Genomic DNA, 18,899 nt, shown 5'->3' with positions numbered 1-18,899 from the left:
ACAAAAAAACAAAAAAGGAGAATGATAATGGGATTAAAAAAGCAAGCGAGATGGTACCTAAACCTAGGAAATTGAAAATTTATTTGAATAAACAACAGCTTAATGAATATTAAAAAAGTTTAAATGTGAGGATAGAATTATAAAATTACAAAAAATATTTCTTTTAGTCAAAAGACAATTGTGACCTACATGACAAATAGTTATTTATGGGGCCAAAGTGTAAAATTATAAAAATATTAATAAATAATACATATAAAGTAGATATTTAGTGTGGGTAATTGTCCTTGTTGTCCCAACATTATCTCCACCTTTGTATGAATCATAATAAAGCATGTGACTTACACAAAAATATTTATTGATATTACAATTTTGATGGTCCCTTTGCACCATATTACTTGTACAACAATTGCATATAAGTCCCCCGCGCCCCCCCCTTGTATTTAGTTTATATTTCTTTTCAATCATTTACATACTGAAACATAATTAGCTACATCAATTGATAAATAAAATTGATGCATATAACATTATGATTATATCATTTTTAATTAAGTCAATGAAAAATATCATAAACTTCACCAAGGTTTAACAAAAGTATAATTTGCTCTCCAATTTGAAAACTCATTGCTTATCCCTTTTTGGTTTAAAAAATAATCACTTAATACCAATAAAATTAACCTGAGTTAGAAATATATAACTTTTTTTTATTTTTTTACGTAAGTTAGACTTATAAGACTTATAAAAAGTATATTTCACCGTCAGGTATCAAAATAAAATTTAAACCATTTTATTTTTCTATTTTCATATATTAAAAAATGGTAGCGCTTTACATAAAAAAAGCTAATAAATAACATATCTTTAGTATATCCTTTGTCTATACTATAGAGGAGAAAAGAGAAGCGGTTTTTGATCCTTTTTTACTATTTATTTTGGTTCAGAAACGGCATTCTCCCATGCGTTTTTACCCCCTTTATTTTCATGTGTCAAGGGATGATTGCTCACTCCCAACATAATCTAAACAACTGGTCTCTTCTAGACAGGAAGTAGTAGGAAATCACTAAAATTTTTTCCTTCCTCGACTCCGTGAAAAGGTTGATAAGACACGGTAGCTGTTGACACTGTTGGTTGCTGTTGCCATGAGCTTGTCATCGTTGTTGGTAGCTGTTAGTAGCTGTTGATACTGTTGGTAGCTGTTGGAAACTATTGCTACTGTTGTGTGTAAAAATAATCAATAGGAAAAGTCACGGGTGCAAAGAAACACGAGAATAAATAAAGAGATGTGTAAGTTTTTTTTAATAAAAAAACAACATTGTTCAAAGGTCTTCTTCAAACTACTATTCTCATCAAAGGCATCCCTCATCTCCCCATTGGCAGACATATAAATGACATTTCCGCATCTATGACTTTGAATTCGTCAAGGACTTGGCCAATATATATAAATGGGTTTGGCATCTAATTTCTCCGACGAAGAGATTTGAATCATTTTCCAACAAAAGCTTCTATCGGTCCGAAAATTTTCTGGCTTATTTCCTTTGTTTGACGATGACTATTATTTCTTCTTTAATTTCTCATCCCTTTTTCCTTTTTTAACTGTTATTGATTTAGCTTTTGGCTGTTTTATGATTATGATCAATCAAGGCTTTCTTTTTATTGCTGTAGAACTTCATTTTATCTGAATAAATTATCAATTGAACTGTAAATGGTTAAAAATTACTAGAGAAAGTAATTTGTGCTGCCAGAAATCTATGACCTGAAAAATAAAGTAAAAAAGTGATGGGTTCTGTGTTTGAAGAGTATGTGTTTGTGAAATTGTCTTAGTGAACAAGGAAATGGATTTTAGTGTTTGTTGTGAATTGTTTTATTTGTCAACCAACAATTTAACAAACTACGTGAACCATAATTGTAAACCAACCTGAGAACTGCCTCTTCCAATTTTCCGAGGGTCAAAGGACATTTGATTGTAATTGTTACTCTTTTTCTTTCGACAAATCAAGCTCTACTCGGGAGCTGATTCATATAGATACATATAAAGAAATTAGTAAAATAATCACTTTTTTTTTTATATATATATATAATTGGAAAAGATGATTAGTTTAAGACTTGAAGTAACCAAAAAACTAGCTGCCTGATAATTTAGTGAATTGACCAACAAGTTGACCCACTGCACCAGATGCATCTAATATGAACATCTTTTCTTCTTTCTTAAGATTAAACTCCTTGGAGAATCCAACATGAGCAGACAAGCTGGGCATACCTATATATATACCAGTAATCCATAATATATATTATATATTAATAGCTAATTGATTTGGAAAACTAAATAATTAATAATTAATGAATGGAAATGGAAGAAATTGAGCATGTACCAAGAATTTCAAGAATTCCAACAAAGTAAGAAAGAGGCACATTAGTATGGTGGATCTTGATGAGGTTTTCAAGTCTCTCGATAAGGCTATATTCTTCCCACCTTGTTGTTCCCCAAAATAAGTCACCATCTTTGTAGTCTGGATGTCCAGCATCCAACACTCTAGACACTTAGAACCCACTTAACAGCTGCATGTGCATATATGTGCAATGATTAAGTAGTTTTCAATATTAATTAATATTATCAAAATTAAACTATTCTGTCTCCAAATATATATGTGTGTATATATATGTAAAATAAATAACCACAATATTATTGTTTAAATTTAATAATTGGTAATATATAGCTTGAACATGTAAGAAAGAAAATAAAAATAAAAATAGGGAAACATACAGAGGCAGGGGTATAATTTGGTTGACCAATCTATTGGCTTTGCATAATAAGTCGCTGAAAGGGATTGTAGGACAAGTAGAGGTTCTTCACAAGAACGTCAGTGTAAGCATGTGGAAGCTTAACCTTAAAGTACCTTCAGAGGTCACATGCATATAATCTTCCTTAAGAAACCCGCCCTCCATATAGTTCTTGAGAATCACCTATTTATTTCTAACCTCTACCTTGCCCTCTTTCATTCTCTCTCTCAAAAGATTCACTGAATTGCATATGTATGCAACTTGGACAGCCTTTCTTATACTTATAATGCACAAATGTGTTTCTGTAATTGTTGACTTCATTTTCTCTGAAAAATTAATCGAGTCAAGATATATATACTTGATTATGTAGAAATGTGTAATTGCTTACATTTCTTAATTAGTCCTATCCTCACTTATCAAATCATCATTTTATACTTTTCAATCTTTTCTACAATTTTTGCCTTTGTATTTTCTCTACCTTTTTTTTTTTTGGGTATTAATTAGATGGTTAAACTGGTTTTGGCTACCCCTAACAAAGATTTAAAAAAAAATGATAACAAAGAAAAACTTGAACTGTGAATCCATGAAAATTGACTTGTTAGCTTTGTAATTTATTTATCATGTGGTCTAGATGTTGTTGTATTGCTTTTACTTAAATTTTTGTTGGATATTAGAACATTATGAATTTTTTTTTTTTTAAGTGGCAAGTGTGATTGTTTTTCTTTACCCTTTTTTTTGTTTGTAATTACGTTCTTTTACTCATGTTTCTCTGTAAATAGTTTCTTTTAGGTTTTTGTTGCTTCTACAACATAAATTTGGCTTGGCTTTTGTTAGTTGGGAAGTTTGGTAAGCTTATATATATGTTTGTTACTTTGTTCGATATGTTTTTTCAAGTTTTAAATTTTTTTTACAAGGTTTTAATTTTGTTGAGTTGTTCTGTTAGTACATTGTTATTGGTTGATAGAGATGATCAGAATGTAAATAGCATAGTTCATATTAATATTATTGACAACTCTTCACTATTTTTTTTTTAGTTTAGAGTAATTAATATTAATTGGTTTCCTTCTCTTCAATCCGAAAATTAAAATAAATTATAATTGTCAGTGATGGAATATTCATTAATATTTATACGAGTAAGTTCTATTAGGTTGGATTATATGGAATTCAAGATTCAAAATGTTATACTATTTATATCTAACACCATTCTTTAACAAAACATAAACGTTACCAGGTCAACATATATAGGTGCAACTCATTTTAGGAAGAAATTATTTCATTCGTTTCACTCTTGTACCATATCTAATTAACAAAAATAACTCAATACACAGAGATTTTCTTTTTTAAAACTATAAAATTACATAGACTTTTGTTTAATATATTAATGCATGTATTTTACAACTTTTCGAATATGTTATATTTGGAAATAAGGGAGATCATAATTAGTAATATTTGATCAGGTTAACGAAGATAATGAGGTCGTGAAAGTGAGGCAAAAATGACAAGCAGTGTAGACCTTTCACAACCAAATGACGCTGAGAAGAGATCACAAAAACTATAAAATCCTCTCCTGTATGATAGGACAAAAAAGAATACTTAATTCGCCATCATGGGACATTTTTTTCATTTATATTAGGATGGTAGAAAACTGTAACTTTTTGTAGACTATTACAAAATACTTTGTTTTCAATTTATCCTACAATAGGAGCAATAACATTGATATTTTCAAAATTGCAAGATGTAATAGAAAATAGTTTATGTATTACCTATTATATTTCTATTAAATCTTGCAATTATCTTACAAAAGTACCAATGATGCTAAGACATCCTCATTTATGATGCAAATATTTTGTGTTTTTACTACTCATTATCTTTTTTACCTTTTTGCTCTGTGAAAGAATGTCCTATTTTCTACAAATAAGTCATCCTTGATAAAATGTTTTATATGATTATTCTATTCAAATAAATTTTCTCATTCCTATTAATATAAAATTGAAAAAATGATTAATAGATATATATTTTTTAAATTATCATATCATAGCAATCATAAAATTATTTTAATTACAACTATTCCGAGCAAAAAATGAACTATTAGATATTCAAATTTCACATTAAACCACGTACATCGCACGTGGCCACACCTAGTGTTATTATACAATGTAAAGCATAAAAAATAATATTTTAATAGTCATCTTTATGCATAAAGGTAATACATACATACATACATACATACATACATACATATATATATATATATAATCACATAAAGGTAAAATAGACTTTTATCTTGTTTTGAGACTGTATCATGACAATAAATTAATAGTCAGAAGAAATCCTAGTACGCTAATAGAGGTTTAGGAGCGGGTGAAATTGTTATTTCATATTTAGTGCTTGGAGGTTAAATGATAAATATTTGAGTTTGCTTAATTCGAGTGGTGTAAACAAATCCAACAATTTTTAGCTTTTTAATCACTGAATATGGACAAAATTAACGTCTTTGGAAAAGTAAGGGCATGTTTGGCTTTTTTTTTTTTTTAATTTTTAGTTTTCAAAATATTATTTTAAAATAAAAAATAGAAAGCTATTTTTATTTATTTTATGAAAATAAAGGATATTTGGTCAGTAGTATTTGAAAATAATTTTCAAAATAAAAAAATAAAAAACATGTTTAGCTAAATAATTTTCAAAATTTTTTTAAACAGTTTTCATTTTTTCTTTTTTTGTACATACAAGGGTTTTTTTTTTTTTCATACAAAAAACCTTATATATAATATATACAGCTATAAAATATACATATTTTATATGATATATAAAATATATATTAAAATATAATATAACATTCTTTTTTCCCATTGAACTTTTTTTTTTCCAATTATTATTGATTCATTGACATTATAATATATGTATTTTTATATATGTATGTATATAGCTATATATTTTTTTGATTGTATGTATTTATTTTTGATTGGTTTATAATTGGCTTTCTAGAACTATATCTCTCCACTCCATGTGTGCCACATTATCAGTCAATTATTTTTTTATCAATTAATTATTAAACTTGATTGATATTATATAATAAAATAAATGTTGCAAATTAGGAAATTAAATTTTATAAGTCTAATATAATATCTCCAACTATAAATTATTAGTTTTTACACATTACTAACATAGTCATGCCACATTACTTGTGAAAGCTGATTTCGATAAGCTGCCATAGCTGTTGCTGCTTTGTCTGACAAATCTATACTATTGTTTGATTCACTTGTACTAGCTTCTTCATCTTCAATCTCTTGTTCTTCTTCTTCCCATTGTCTAAACATAACATCATTTTGTGCCCACTTTCAAATGAAATTATGTAGTGTACAACAAGTTATAACTATCAAAGGTTGTCTACTTTGTTTGTAAGGTGACATCATTTTCAAAATTCGAAATCATAGTTTCAACACACCAAAACAACGTTCAATAACATTTCTAAGTGAAGAATGCCTATAATTAAACAATTTTTTTGGTCCTTTTGGTTGGCGACCTCTACCATAATATTCTTGCAAATGATACATTTCACCTCAAAATGGAGGAAGAAAACCCATGGTACATAGAAATTTAGAATCACCAACATAATATAGAAATTCAGAATCAACAACATAATATTCACCTAAAAAGATAGTAAAAATGAAATCATGTATTATACCCAAAAAAAAAAAATCAAATAATACAATAAATTTTTCTATGTTTACCTTCTTTAGGTAATAAAAATTTATTCTTAGGTCTTGTAATTGCATTAAGAAAAACTCTTGAATCATTTGCAGTGCTCTCCCAACCAGCATAAACAAAAGTAAACATCGTGTTGAAATTGCATGCACATGAAACATTTTTGAGCCACTATAGATTTTCTACCTCTATAGCTAACTTGCTTTTCAGCAGGAGCTGTGCACTGATGTGTGTGCCACCAATTACACCAGTACATTTTTGAAAACACCAAAATATTATAATATTAGTTTTAAAAAAGTAATTAAGAGTAACAAATTCATAAATTATATTTACAAAAGCAAGTATTTATCTCAAATCATGGACAATATTTTGGATTATTGACGATATGTGAAGGCAATGGAGAGTTTTATGACATCAATTCTTTTCCAAGTCTACATATTGCCCTTAGTGTCAAAGTGAAATGTCTATCCACAGTTTCAAGGGAATGTTGAAAACGATCCGCTATAAGTCTCATTCCCACGTGATGACTATATGATGTATTTGTAAAAACATGAGTTTGATATAAGTGATAAGTCAGATCTAATCACTATGAAAAAGCCATGGGTAGTTCACAGTCTAACTTTTGATTAGATGTAACAGAAGGTGAAATAAAATCCATGACATCAAATTATGCATGGGATTTGGTTAAGTTGTCGGAAAGTAGCAAATCTATTGGATACAAGTGGCTCTTTAAGACCAAACGAGACTTCATTGATAAAGTGGAAAGCTACAAAGCTAGACTAGTTGCTAAAGAATTTAGCCATAAAAAAGGAATGGATTATAAAGAAACTTTTTCCCTAGTTTCTACGAGGGATTTTTTTAGAATTATTATAACAATTGTAACTTCCTATGACTTGGAATTGTGTCAAATGAATGTCAAAACTACTTTCTTAAATAGAGATTCAAATGAATGTTAAAACTACTTTCTTAAATAGAGATTTATGTAAAGATGTATATATGGTCCAACCAATTAGCTTCCAAATAGAGAATTTGGTTTGTAAGCTTAAGAAGTCTATTTATGAACTTAAGCAAGTCTCAAGATAATGGTATCTTAAGTTTGATAAAATTATTACTAAGAATGTTTTTAAGAAGAACAATGTTGATCAGTGTGTATATATCAAGATTAATGGGAGTAATTTAATTTTTCTAGTATTTTACATTGATGACATACTATTGAGATCCAATAATTCTAACTTGTTAATCGTGATAAAATAAATGTTACCTAGCCACTTTGGTATGAAGGATTTCGAAGATGCCTCATTTGTTTTGGGCATAGAAATACTTCAAGATGGGGATAATTATGTATTATAGTTGTCTTAGAAAAGCCTATATTGATAGAATTTTAAAAAAGTATTGCATATTTACTTGTTCTCCTAATTATGTACCAGTGGCACATGGTGAAAAGCTCTATAAGAAACATTGTTCTAAGAATAATAGAAAGACAATTAAGACGAAAGATGTTAAACATTCTTTTGTAGTTGGCAGTGTAATGTATGCTTAAGTTTGCACACGACTTGATATTGCATATACTGTTGGTGTGCTTGGCAGATACTTAAGTGATCTAGATCCTTTGCATTGACAAGCATTCAAGAAAGTGTTCAAGTATCTTCAAGATACTAAGGATTATAAATTGATATATCAACGCACCCGGTTTCTTGATGTGATTGGCTATTGTGATGCTGATTATAATAGTTGTGTGGATGATAAAAAGTCCACTATTGGGTTGTGTTTATAATGGCAGAAAGAGTTGTGTCTTGAAGTGCTGGCAAGAATTAATTATATCATCCTCAACCATGGAAGCAAAATATGTGGTGTGTTTTGTGGTAACACTTCTTACAACTTGGTTGTGGAATTTTATGTGTGATTTAGGAGCGGTTAACTTAATTGAAAGGCCTACCATAATATTCTGTGATAATTTTACAGCTGTATCTTTCTCTAATAATTTAAGAAGCTCTAAAAAGGGAAGTTAAATCAATGTAAAATATTATATAGTTAAAAAGAAAATTGTTCAAGGCCTTATTATTGTTAAGCATGCTTCTACTTATAATATGGTGGCAGATCCATTGACCAATGATTTGTCTGAGAGCATATTTGAGAAACATGTATTCCACATAGAATTGTTGAGCAGTTGAGACTATAGTTGGTCAGTGGGAGTTAGTAATTTGCAATAATGTCCATCTTGTATGATATATGTTAGTGATTATTGCCTTGTTGAACAATATATATATATATATATGCATGTGGATCATTATGATATATATGAGAAATTTTACATATATTATTACTCCTTTATATTCTAGGTCTCCTTTAGATATTGATCTTTGTGTGTGTATATATGTATATGCTGACCATATATATCTTCATGAATTCCTACTACCTAGTTAAGTATGTGGTTGTATCTTATCAGTACACTGTGTATTTAAATGAATGGTATCATGTGTTTGAAAGATTATACATGATAAGGTAAATTTCTACTACCTAAACTAGGTTTGGCCGACATACAATATACTTCGGTATTACCGACATACAATATACTTAGGTATTATGGTATCTTATTATGAGAGATTTACTGATTGAATTTTTATTATCTAGATTAAGTATATTGTTATATCTTGTCGGTGTGCAATGTGCTTGGTTGAAATAATATCTTATGTTTGGGAGATTTAGTGTAGGTAAGTTATAATTATGCACTTCAAGTGGAAGAATGTTAGTAAATTTATATGTGTGGACTAGTCATAATCTTATAACTCACTTATAAAATCTATATACTCTATATAGCTAGTAATGTGACTGGACACTCTTGTTTTACTAACCTTTGCAGTAAGGCCTTGTAAGTTCACTTTTGTTATAATACTTTAGTCAGCCTATTAGACCAAAAACTTGTTCTCTCATGTTAAGCCCCTTTATAAACCCCAAAGAGTTAGTGACCTATTTTCATTTGATAAAATATATATATGTATATAGTAAATATTGTATTTTATTAAATTATGGAGATGTAGCATGTGACGGCACATGACTTTTGTTCAAAAAACAAAAGTGAATGTGTGACTTTTTTATTGGAGTAATCCAACAAAAAATGTAAAGGCTAAAGCTTTTGTGTAGTTGTATTGATTGTAAAACCTAATACTCTTTTTTCGAACCAAGCACCAATATTGCAATGCCTAAATGTTTCAAATACTCTTTTGAAATTCAAATTCCAAAATTATTATCGAAGGAACCATATTTAAAACTCTTTAACCCGCCAACAATGGCGAACGTTTTAGTGGCCACCAATTGGCAGCTATTTTACAACAGCTGCTACGCCAAACCTGAGCTCTGTTGAATGGCATGGAAGCACATTGACCTTAGCTGAAACAAAGTTGCTTGTGCAATCATCCATGAACTGCTTCGTTTCATATCTGCACTCTACCGCTTTGTATGGCAGTGATTGAGCCTCAATACGCCATGCTTGGGAATATAGAGGTGCTTTTTGTTGCCAAGGAGGTGTTCATTTTGGCTGTGGAGGAGGATGGGATTTGGCAATTGGGGGTTGCGGCTTGCGAAAGAAGAAATATAAAAAGGGAAATAGGTTTTCCTTTTTTTTTTTTTTAAATAAATATATATTATTATTATTTTATATTCTTGCATAATAAATAATCTTTTTCCTTTTTTTTTTTTTTTTCTTTGGTTGCTTCAGTTAGTCTGTGATTTGGAATTTGACAATTTTTTGTTTTTTGGGAAAGTATGAGTTTTGATTGTCATCATATCTATATATATATATATATATAAACTTTTTTTTTTGTATTTTTTTTTTTTTTTTTGTATTTTCAGGTAACGGTTATCATATTGTTGGCTAAGATGTGTATATATATTTATATATGTAGATTTTTGAGAAAAAGATATATATATATATATATATATATATATATATATATATATATATATAGGACAAAGAGGATTAGTTTTAGTGGTTGAGTATCTATATTTGTACCCACGAGAGTACAAGTTAGAATCATAGAAAAGGAAGAATTTTGAGTAGATTATAATTAGGTAAATTGTTCAAAAAAAAATATATATATATATATATATATAGGTTTTATGTTATTTACCAAAACAAAAAAACCTTTTTATGTTTTAATTTTGCGTTTTATATTTTTTTATTTTTTAAAGAAAAACTAGTAATATTTTTATAATAATTATTACATCTTATCTTTTCCTTTTAAAAATTATTTTTTTAGTTGTTTATCTAATTAAAATTTTGCTTATTAACAACCAAAAAAAAAAAAAAAACATAGTTATCACAATCTTATGAATTTTTTTTTTTGGCTTATCTAATTAAAATTAACATTTGGCCAAAAAATTTAAAACTGACATAGTTTAAATAACATAAGTCAAAATCTTTCAAATTAATTATATTTTTATATTAAAACCAATGATTTTATCTTTTTTTTTTCAATAATTAAATTTTGTTGATTTATCTCATTTGTATTTATAAATTTTTAAATAACACTAATGGAGTTTTCTTTTCCTCTAATTTTTTTTTGTGTTTTGGTCAGTTTCTCTAAAAAATTTGGTGATTAAAAAGGAGCAAAAAAAAAAAAATCCTGAAGTTTCGGTTGGAAACAGGAAGAAGAAGAAGAAAGAAATAATAAATTTTTATCCATCTTTTTAGTTAGGATTATTATTTATCTATTTTTTATTCAAAAATAATATTATTTTGTTGTGTGGAATGTTTCTCCATGTTTATCAGATTTAATTATTGATCTATGTTCATTTTATAAGATAAATATCATAATAATTCTTAATTTATAATTTAATTATTATTTTGGTTGTATATAAATAAAAGAGAACGTTGTTTTGTTTCAGAAAAAAATTAAGTAAAGGGCATAAAAGTAATTTAAACAATCATTGTTGAGGGTATAAATATAATAAGCATATCCCAAATGGCAGACTAGGTCACAGTTGAATTGTTTAAAAAAAAACAAAAAAAAAAAAAAATCTGAAACTGCAGTTGTTATTAACCTTTAATAGAGGATATTAAGAAATTATTAGTGTCTTTTAGTCTTTATAATAATCTTTTCAACTCAAAGAGAGGTTGCTCATTATGCTTTGTTTTCAGATGGTTTTAAATCCTCGATGGAGCACCTGTATGCCTACTCCCAACTATTTATATGTTATTATTTTTTAATGGAATGATTTTTCTTAAAAAAAAAAAAAAAATTAAAGAAAGACTTTTATAACTCAACTTGGTCAAAAATTATATTTTTTGGTTCATAGTTGTGGTTTTTCAAACCTCATGAGTTGTCTGAAAAATATATTTTCGTCCAACCTTATTGGTGATCTTTTATCTAAAATGAAGCATATCATATTATTTTGTCAATTAAATTTTAGGTGTAAAAGAATTTTAAGAATTATTTACATTATATTATTTAATAAAATTCTAAAAGAATCTTATAATAGATTTATTAATAACACTTTCAGAAAGAAAATATATTTACTAATAACGTTCATTGAAATAGTGAAATGATTTTAAATATAAGCAAATTTAAAATTAGTATCAATGCATAACCCGTTCATATATAAATAAGATAAAAAGGAGGAGGAAAAAAAAAATAAAAAATCCACACTTGCTCGTTGCTCCAATTATTACTTTTTTTTTTAAATGTAAAAAAAAAGAAGAAAAAAAAAAGAAAAAGACCAAACTGTCACCTGAAAATTTTAAATTAAAAGAAAAACAAAACGCTGGTCCACATTCGAATCACAGCATTCCCGCTTAACAAATTTGGATGAGCTCGAGTTTTGCCCCACCCACCCGCCTCCATAAGTGCCTCTCTCTCTTTGCCCTCACTCAGGTTTTTTGGTTTCAGAAACTCGAACTTCCATTAATTTCCCTCTCAAAGTTGCTTCCCAAATATCATATCATATTCAGGGTCTTCATCAAAGGTCAGTATCTCTCTCGTCTCATCACAATCAGTTTTTCCATATTTCAAACTGTGCCCTGCTTTTTCCCATTCACAATCTAGGGTTTCTAACTTGATAATTTGTTTTTGTTTCTGGGTTTTTGATACCATGTCTTCTTGTTGTTTCTCTTTTTTTGTTTTTGTTTTTTTTTTTGTTTTTTTGTTTTTTGTTTTTTTTTTTGTTTTTTTCAGTGAGCTCTTTGCGAGGTGTTTTGGTATTCTGAAATTTGAGGGTTCGGAATTAATCAAATTGGGTGAAATGGGTATCTGGTTCTTTTAGGTTTCTGGCTGTTGAACATAGCAAATTGTTTCGATAAGATCCGTATCTTTGTGGTAGTGAATTTCGGCTATGGATAAAAATAATTTTACGGATGGGTTTTGCAAAACCCGTCCTGTACTGGGCGATTTGACCAACCGGCCCGTGAAAAGAGGGTTTTCTATAGTCTTCGGCGATTCAGGGCTTGAATCTAAAGATGGGTATGGCAAGAATGTGGATGTTCAAGATGGGGATTCGCAATTCACGAAGCAAGTGTGTTTAGGGGTTGAGAATTTAGTGAGAGACAAATGCCGGACCAAATTTGGAGAAGATAAAAGTGAAAAAGGCTTCAATTTCTCAAAGGAGACGCACGCTTATGGATCCTCATCCACTTCCAGCGACGCTGATACCTCGGAGGATCAGAATGTTGAGCGTTTTATGTCGAACGCACCCAAAGGAATTAAGAAGAAGTCTAATCTGGTGGATGGCTGTGCACATCAGAGTGTGATGGACGTTGGTGATGCATCAAGAGATAGTTGTTTATCTAGCGGTTCAATGCCCACATGCTCAGGACCGTGTAAGAAAGATGGTTATGGTGCAGGAGAAAATTATCAAGATTATGAAGAAAGAAATACGTCTGATGTTACTCAAGGCAATCTGGTACGAGAAGGATTAGCTACTCTTGTTTGCAAGAATAATGAGGATTGTGTTGCTGTTGGTGAATTGGCTGCTTCTAAATATGGTTCTATAGAGTGGTCAAGGTTGCCTAAGTCACAAAGTTCAAAATTTCATGAATTGGGAAGATGCACAGCACTCAAGGGTGAGGTCTATGGCAATTTGAATGCGGGTGATGACTTACTTAAATCTTGCTCCTGTTCCTTTTGCTTGAAAGGTAACTGTAATTCCTAGTTATGTTGGTTATTTTCCTGATTGTTTGTTAGTGTGAAACTGGCTTGTATTGTACAAACTTTTTACTACCGTATTGACTGTTCTACAACTTGATTTCAGCTGCTTACATTTGGTCGGACCTCCAATACCAGGATATCAAGGGTCGCATTGCTTGTAAGTTAGTATGTTATGAATAAAGTGATAATTTACTTGCCTCTTGAGACTTATTTTGTTGGCCATTCCTTTCTCATTCTGTAATGGTTTTTTGTTCATTTTTTAGCGTTGAAGAAGAGTCAAAAGGAAGCTAACACATTGGTTCAGAAAAGTTACAGAGGAAAGGAGAGTAGCATTCACAGCCAAGAAAATGCAAACAAATCCACAAAACTTGAAGCTGATCTCACGGGTCAGTGGAGATCACTCTTTCTTCGCATGGAGGATATACTTGCCAATGAAAGCGGTCAGCTTGTGAGTGTGACTTCTGATCCATATAATTAGGATTCAGCTTTTTATTAAATGGTGTTCCTTTTAAGTTGATTTTCATGCTTCTAGTTTGCTTTCTGCTGCTTTGCATGTCTACCTTGTTTCAGTTGTTTGAATGATCGTAGAAATGGTATATTGCATCATGAATAACAGTTAAAAAAAAAAAAAAGAAAAAAAAAGAAAAAGGAATTTGGCATTTCATTTTGTGATAATTCATGTATTATATTAATGGCTGCTTTCTATGTGGGATGTTAGGAATGTTAGTCGCTGCTTTGACCAGTGTGTCATATCTGGTATTAGTGAGCCATTCCTCTAATCATTCATGACAGTCACTCGGGGCTCCTTATAATTTAGTCAAATAGTTTTTGATCTTTATGTTGTCATTTTGGCAGTTTCCCTTTCTCAATACAAATCATCTTCATTTTTACTCGTGGAACTTAAACATGATAATCTCTGAATTCTGCTTACTAGTAAGCCAGCGTTTGTTGCACTAAAAGATTTGAGAAAACTTCGAGAATGTTCCAACATGTAATGCTGTCTCTTGATAAAAGTTGTCATAAAAGTCCTGCATATCTTGTTTCTGTTTGTTGTGTTGGATGTCTGTATTTCGATAGAAATCCCTTTCAATTAATGCACCATAACCAGTATCAATGGCCTGTTATGATTTAATAGATTTATTTCAAAAGATTTTTATATCATCAATTGTATGTAAACCATTCTTTCTTTCAACCTAAATTGTTTTCTTTTTGGTTCTTGGACCATAATTGATAAATTCTTTCTCTGGGTTCTGCTTGCCAGCAAGCCAGTTTTGTTGCACTAAAAGATTTGAGAGAGAGCTGCAAGATGGATTTAGGGATGATCAATGAAATGCCTACAGAGAAGCGTTAATGTACATCTATCTTCTGGTGATCTTAAGATTGTCTTGTCACTTGAGTTGAGTAGTTTGTCACAACTGGTATATTACTTTGTTGTTGTTGACAAGATTGCTTGAAGTTTTTACCAACCTTTTTAGAAGCTGTAATGTGTCTGTGAAATTTCATGTATTATCAATGTGTAGGTTTCATAAAACTGTTCTTTTCTTCCTCCAGTTTCTTTGCGTTAGGTCCTCCTGGTATCACTATTTGGTATTCTCATTGATTAAACCAATGGCTGGTTTGATATCACCTTGTTGGTTCCAAGGGCTTTATTTTCTCCCTCACAAAATAGAGTTTGTTTGCCGGTGCCATTGATCTGTGCTGTTTGATTTTACAGCCTTACATTTTATTGGTTGTAACGAGTTACTAATTCGTTTCTTACTTATGCTGATATAATGTGGTTCCAGTTAATGGTTAACATGATTCATTAGTGGGACTAAACCTATTCTCTGATATAATAACCTACTGTCTAATATAATATCTTGTTTTATTAGTGTCATTGTCAGAGATAGATTGAGATTGTATGATAAAGTTAAATATGCAAAGCATTGGGAAAATTTTGTTGAAGAGAAATGAGTTTGGAAACTGACTCTTTAAATCTGAAAAGTTTTAGGGGATGATCATTCAAAATATATGACAGTCTTTTTTTTTTTCTTTTTTTTTCTTGTTTATTAGAAAAGCCAGATTATATGCACCAAGTTTTTTGCCAACTGTTGTGACAAATGATGCTTTATTATTTTATTGGTTAAGAAAATAATATAAATTAAATATTGATAAATAAAATTTAATAAGCTAATAGAATAATAACATATTGTCATTATATCCATAGTATGTTATATCGAAACTTTTTATGAAATTTTCACTTTTTAAACATATTAAAAGAAAATTTAGTTTTCAAGTTGAAATAATTATGTTTTTTATAATTTCTATCAAAATCATTGATATTTCTATATAATTTTTATGAAAATTTCTGTTATAATATTCACATAAATTTTTTTATAATTTCGTCAAAAAATTTATAATTTCTATAGAAAATTTTAAAATTTTTATAAAAATTTTGAAAATATTTATGATTTTTTTAAAAAAAATTTTATTTTTTATAAATATTATTAATGTTTAGTAAAATTTTTTATTAAATTATAATTATTGATAATTTTTTTATTTTTAAATTATCTTTTAATAATTAGGCAAATAAAAGTAAAAAAATTTACATTTAACAAAAAATATCTAAAATTATATTAGGTAAGTTTATTTATTATATTTTTAAAGAAAATTAGTATCAATGATTACAAGTTTATCTATATATTATTAATTTTTTTTATAATAATAAATTTAATATTTATATTAATATTATAAAGTAAATAAATTTATAATGTATACAAAAACTAGAAAATATGCAGAAAATATATTTTTGCAATTTAAGGTTCAAAATTTTGGTATGGTATTTGATACATATAAATTTAATTTTTAAATATTTATGTTAATGGTATATTAACAATTACATGTAAAATTATTAAGGTAATATATTTTTTAATAATTATTTTTTATATTTTACATTTTAAAATTAAAAAGAAGAAGATATAAATAATTTTTAACCATTAGAAGTTCTTTATAGTATTAAAATAATATTTTTAAAGTATAATGTGATCGTAATAATTTTTTATATATCTTAATTAATAAATAATTTTATTAAATATTTATTTTTTATATTTTTTAAATTAATAATAGATTGATTAAAAAAATATAATATCCATTTAATATTTTAACAATTTAAATAGTTAATTTGATAATCAATTAATTAAATAAGTTAATTATAAAATTTTAATAAAATTTTCTATTTTTTTAAATACATTTTTATTATTTTTTATAAATTTTTATAAATATTTAATAATTTTTTATATTTCTATAAATATTTAATAATTTTTTATATTTCTATAAATATTTTTAAATTTTCAATATTTCTATCCAAATTAAAATTTTCAACCTTGAACATGTCAATATGTAAACAGAGTTGGTAATGTAACGGCTGGAAGAGAGTGTTGCCTCTGGTTCGGATTCTGTTCTTCCAGCGAAGTTTCAAGCAATTTTGGGTTCTGATTCATGCACTCCCTAGTTGCTTTTGTCTGAGCTGCATTTTAGGCAATTAGTCAAGGAGGTTTCATTAAGAACATTGTAAATTAATGTTAGGTTTAGCTAAGGACTAAATTTATATTAGGTTCAAAGTTTTGGTGGGCAAATTTATAATATCTTTATCATATAAAATAATAGGCCTCACATGCACATGTGGTCATGTTCATTTGTTTGGGTCACATTTCCTGCACTTATTGAGAATCTTTCTCACTGAAGGTTTTTGGCCATTACTTTTTAAAGTTGAGAATCGTCCATTTCAACTCTTGAATAATTGAAGTCTTTTTATTAATATTTGCTACATATATTTACTTTTCCAAACAGGTATAAGAATAGACTATTGCTTCATATATATTATAAATTTCCTAGCCTTGACTATATATATATAAATATTTTAAACAAAGTATGTATTTATAAAGTAATTTGCAGCTTTCATTCGGCTGCAAAAGGAATAAAGCTTTTGAATAATCCACACAAGTAAGAGCTCAATATCTGTGCAAATAGGCTCAACAGACTCGTGAATAGACAAGCTGTGCAATCATTTTATAACAGGTCGTTGTTTTTGCACGACCATAGTATCTCTTTACACAACTAAAGACTTGTTCAACGTTCCTTAGTCCAATAATTTCAAATTCTTCTGAATCATATTATCAAACAACTTAAAGATGTTTAGCCACGTACTACATTGTTAGTCCAACAATTTCAAGTTGTTTTGAAACATATTATCATACGACTTAAAATATGTTTAATTATATACCATTGAAGCATCTACCATTTGGTTTTGTTTCTGTTTATTAATTAGGCAGTGATACTATTCTATTCTTTAGTCTTTGCTAATGTAATTCTCTATTTTTTTGGTCTGACCCGAATGTTGCCATTCTTATCAAGCTTCTCGATTTTGCTACTGGCTTGTGTACAAGTTACCATTTTTCCTGTGCTTGTTTGTATTGTCGAACAAATTTTTTTTTTTTGCTGATAATAAAGAATAACATGAAAGCAACTGAACTACCAGTCAGAGACAACCAATGCAAAACTCAGCTAATAAAAAGTCTCATATATTCTTTGGTTTTTTTGAACAAAAATTGGGCATGTGTACCTTTCAATTGGAGAGGAACGGGAAAAATGAAACAAAGCAAAAATGAAAACAACAAAAAAAAAATAAAAATAAAAAGAAAATGGTGTCCCTTCTTAATTGGCATATTTGGGTTGGGTATGGGGAAACCTCAGCCTCATCATAAAATTGATGCCGCAAGTGATGACGTTGAATTCATATACAACCTAAATTGCCAATAGAGTTTATCATGTATCAAATAGTCTCAGCCACTACTTCTGCCACTTCCAATTGTTTGACAATTTGTCAAAGGTCAACCAATTAAACAAGTCATAACTTCCTTCCCTTTTACTTTTGTTGGTGATGATTAGATATCGTCAATGGTTGAGATTGTTCATCCACATGTATATATGTCCATGCGATTGGCCACAAAATAGCTACTTTAGTTATCCATTATCAATTAATTAATTTATTATTATCGTTATTAGTTTTTGCAATGAATTATTTGCTATTTTTTATATGGGTTATTGAATTTGACTTTTGATTATATGTCTTCTGCAACAGATGGATATAAAAATAATCTAATCATTTTGGATAGCACATGCAGGAGCCACTTCAAATAAAAGAAATAAACAATAATTTTGAATATAACTTTTTATATGGTACTCGTATGCACCTTATTTTTTTGAGTAAGGTTCATACATTATTCATTAAATTCCATAAAATTA

General features: G+C 28.5%; 1 protein-coding gene across 1 annotated transcript; it reads left to right on the top strand.

Moving 5' to 3' along the window:
* Positions 1-12,279: 12,279 nt before the first annotated feature.
* On the top strand, positions 12,280-15,440 carry LOC107425266 (uncharacterized). The gene is made up of 5 exons (XM_048478645.2): positions 12,280-12,438; positions 12,648-13,603; positions 13,720-13,773; positions 13,880-14,064; positions 14,878-15,440. The coding sequence occupies exons 2-5, from the start codon at positions 12,805-12,807 to the stop codon at positions 14,965-14,967; spliced, it is 1,128 nt and encodes a 375-aa protein (XP_048334602.2). The 5' UTR covers positions 12,280-12,438; positions 12,648-12,804; the 3' UTR covers positions 14,968-15,440.
* The last annotated feature ends 3,459 nt before the right edge of the window (positions 15,441-18,899 follow it).

Source organism: Ziziphus jujuba, chromosome 7 (assembly GCF_031755915.1).
Source record: "Ziziphus jujuba cultivar Dongzao chromosome 7, ASM3175591v1".
NCBI classification, from domain to species: Eukaryota; Viridiplantae; Streptophyta; class Magnoliopsida; order Rosales; family Rhamnaceae; genus Ziziphus; species Ziziphus jujuba.
The sequence above is the reverse complement of the archived record's forward strand: the minus strand, read 5'-3'. Positions and strand labels throughout refer to the sequence as shown.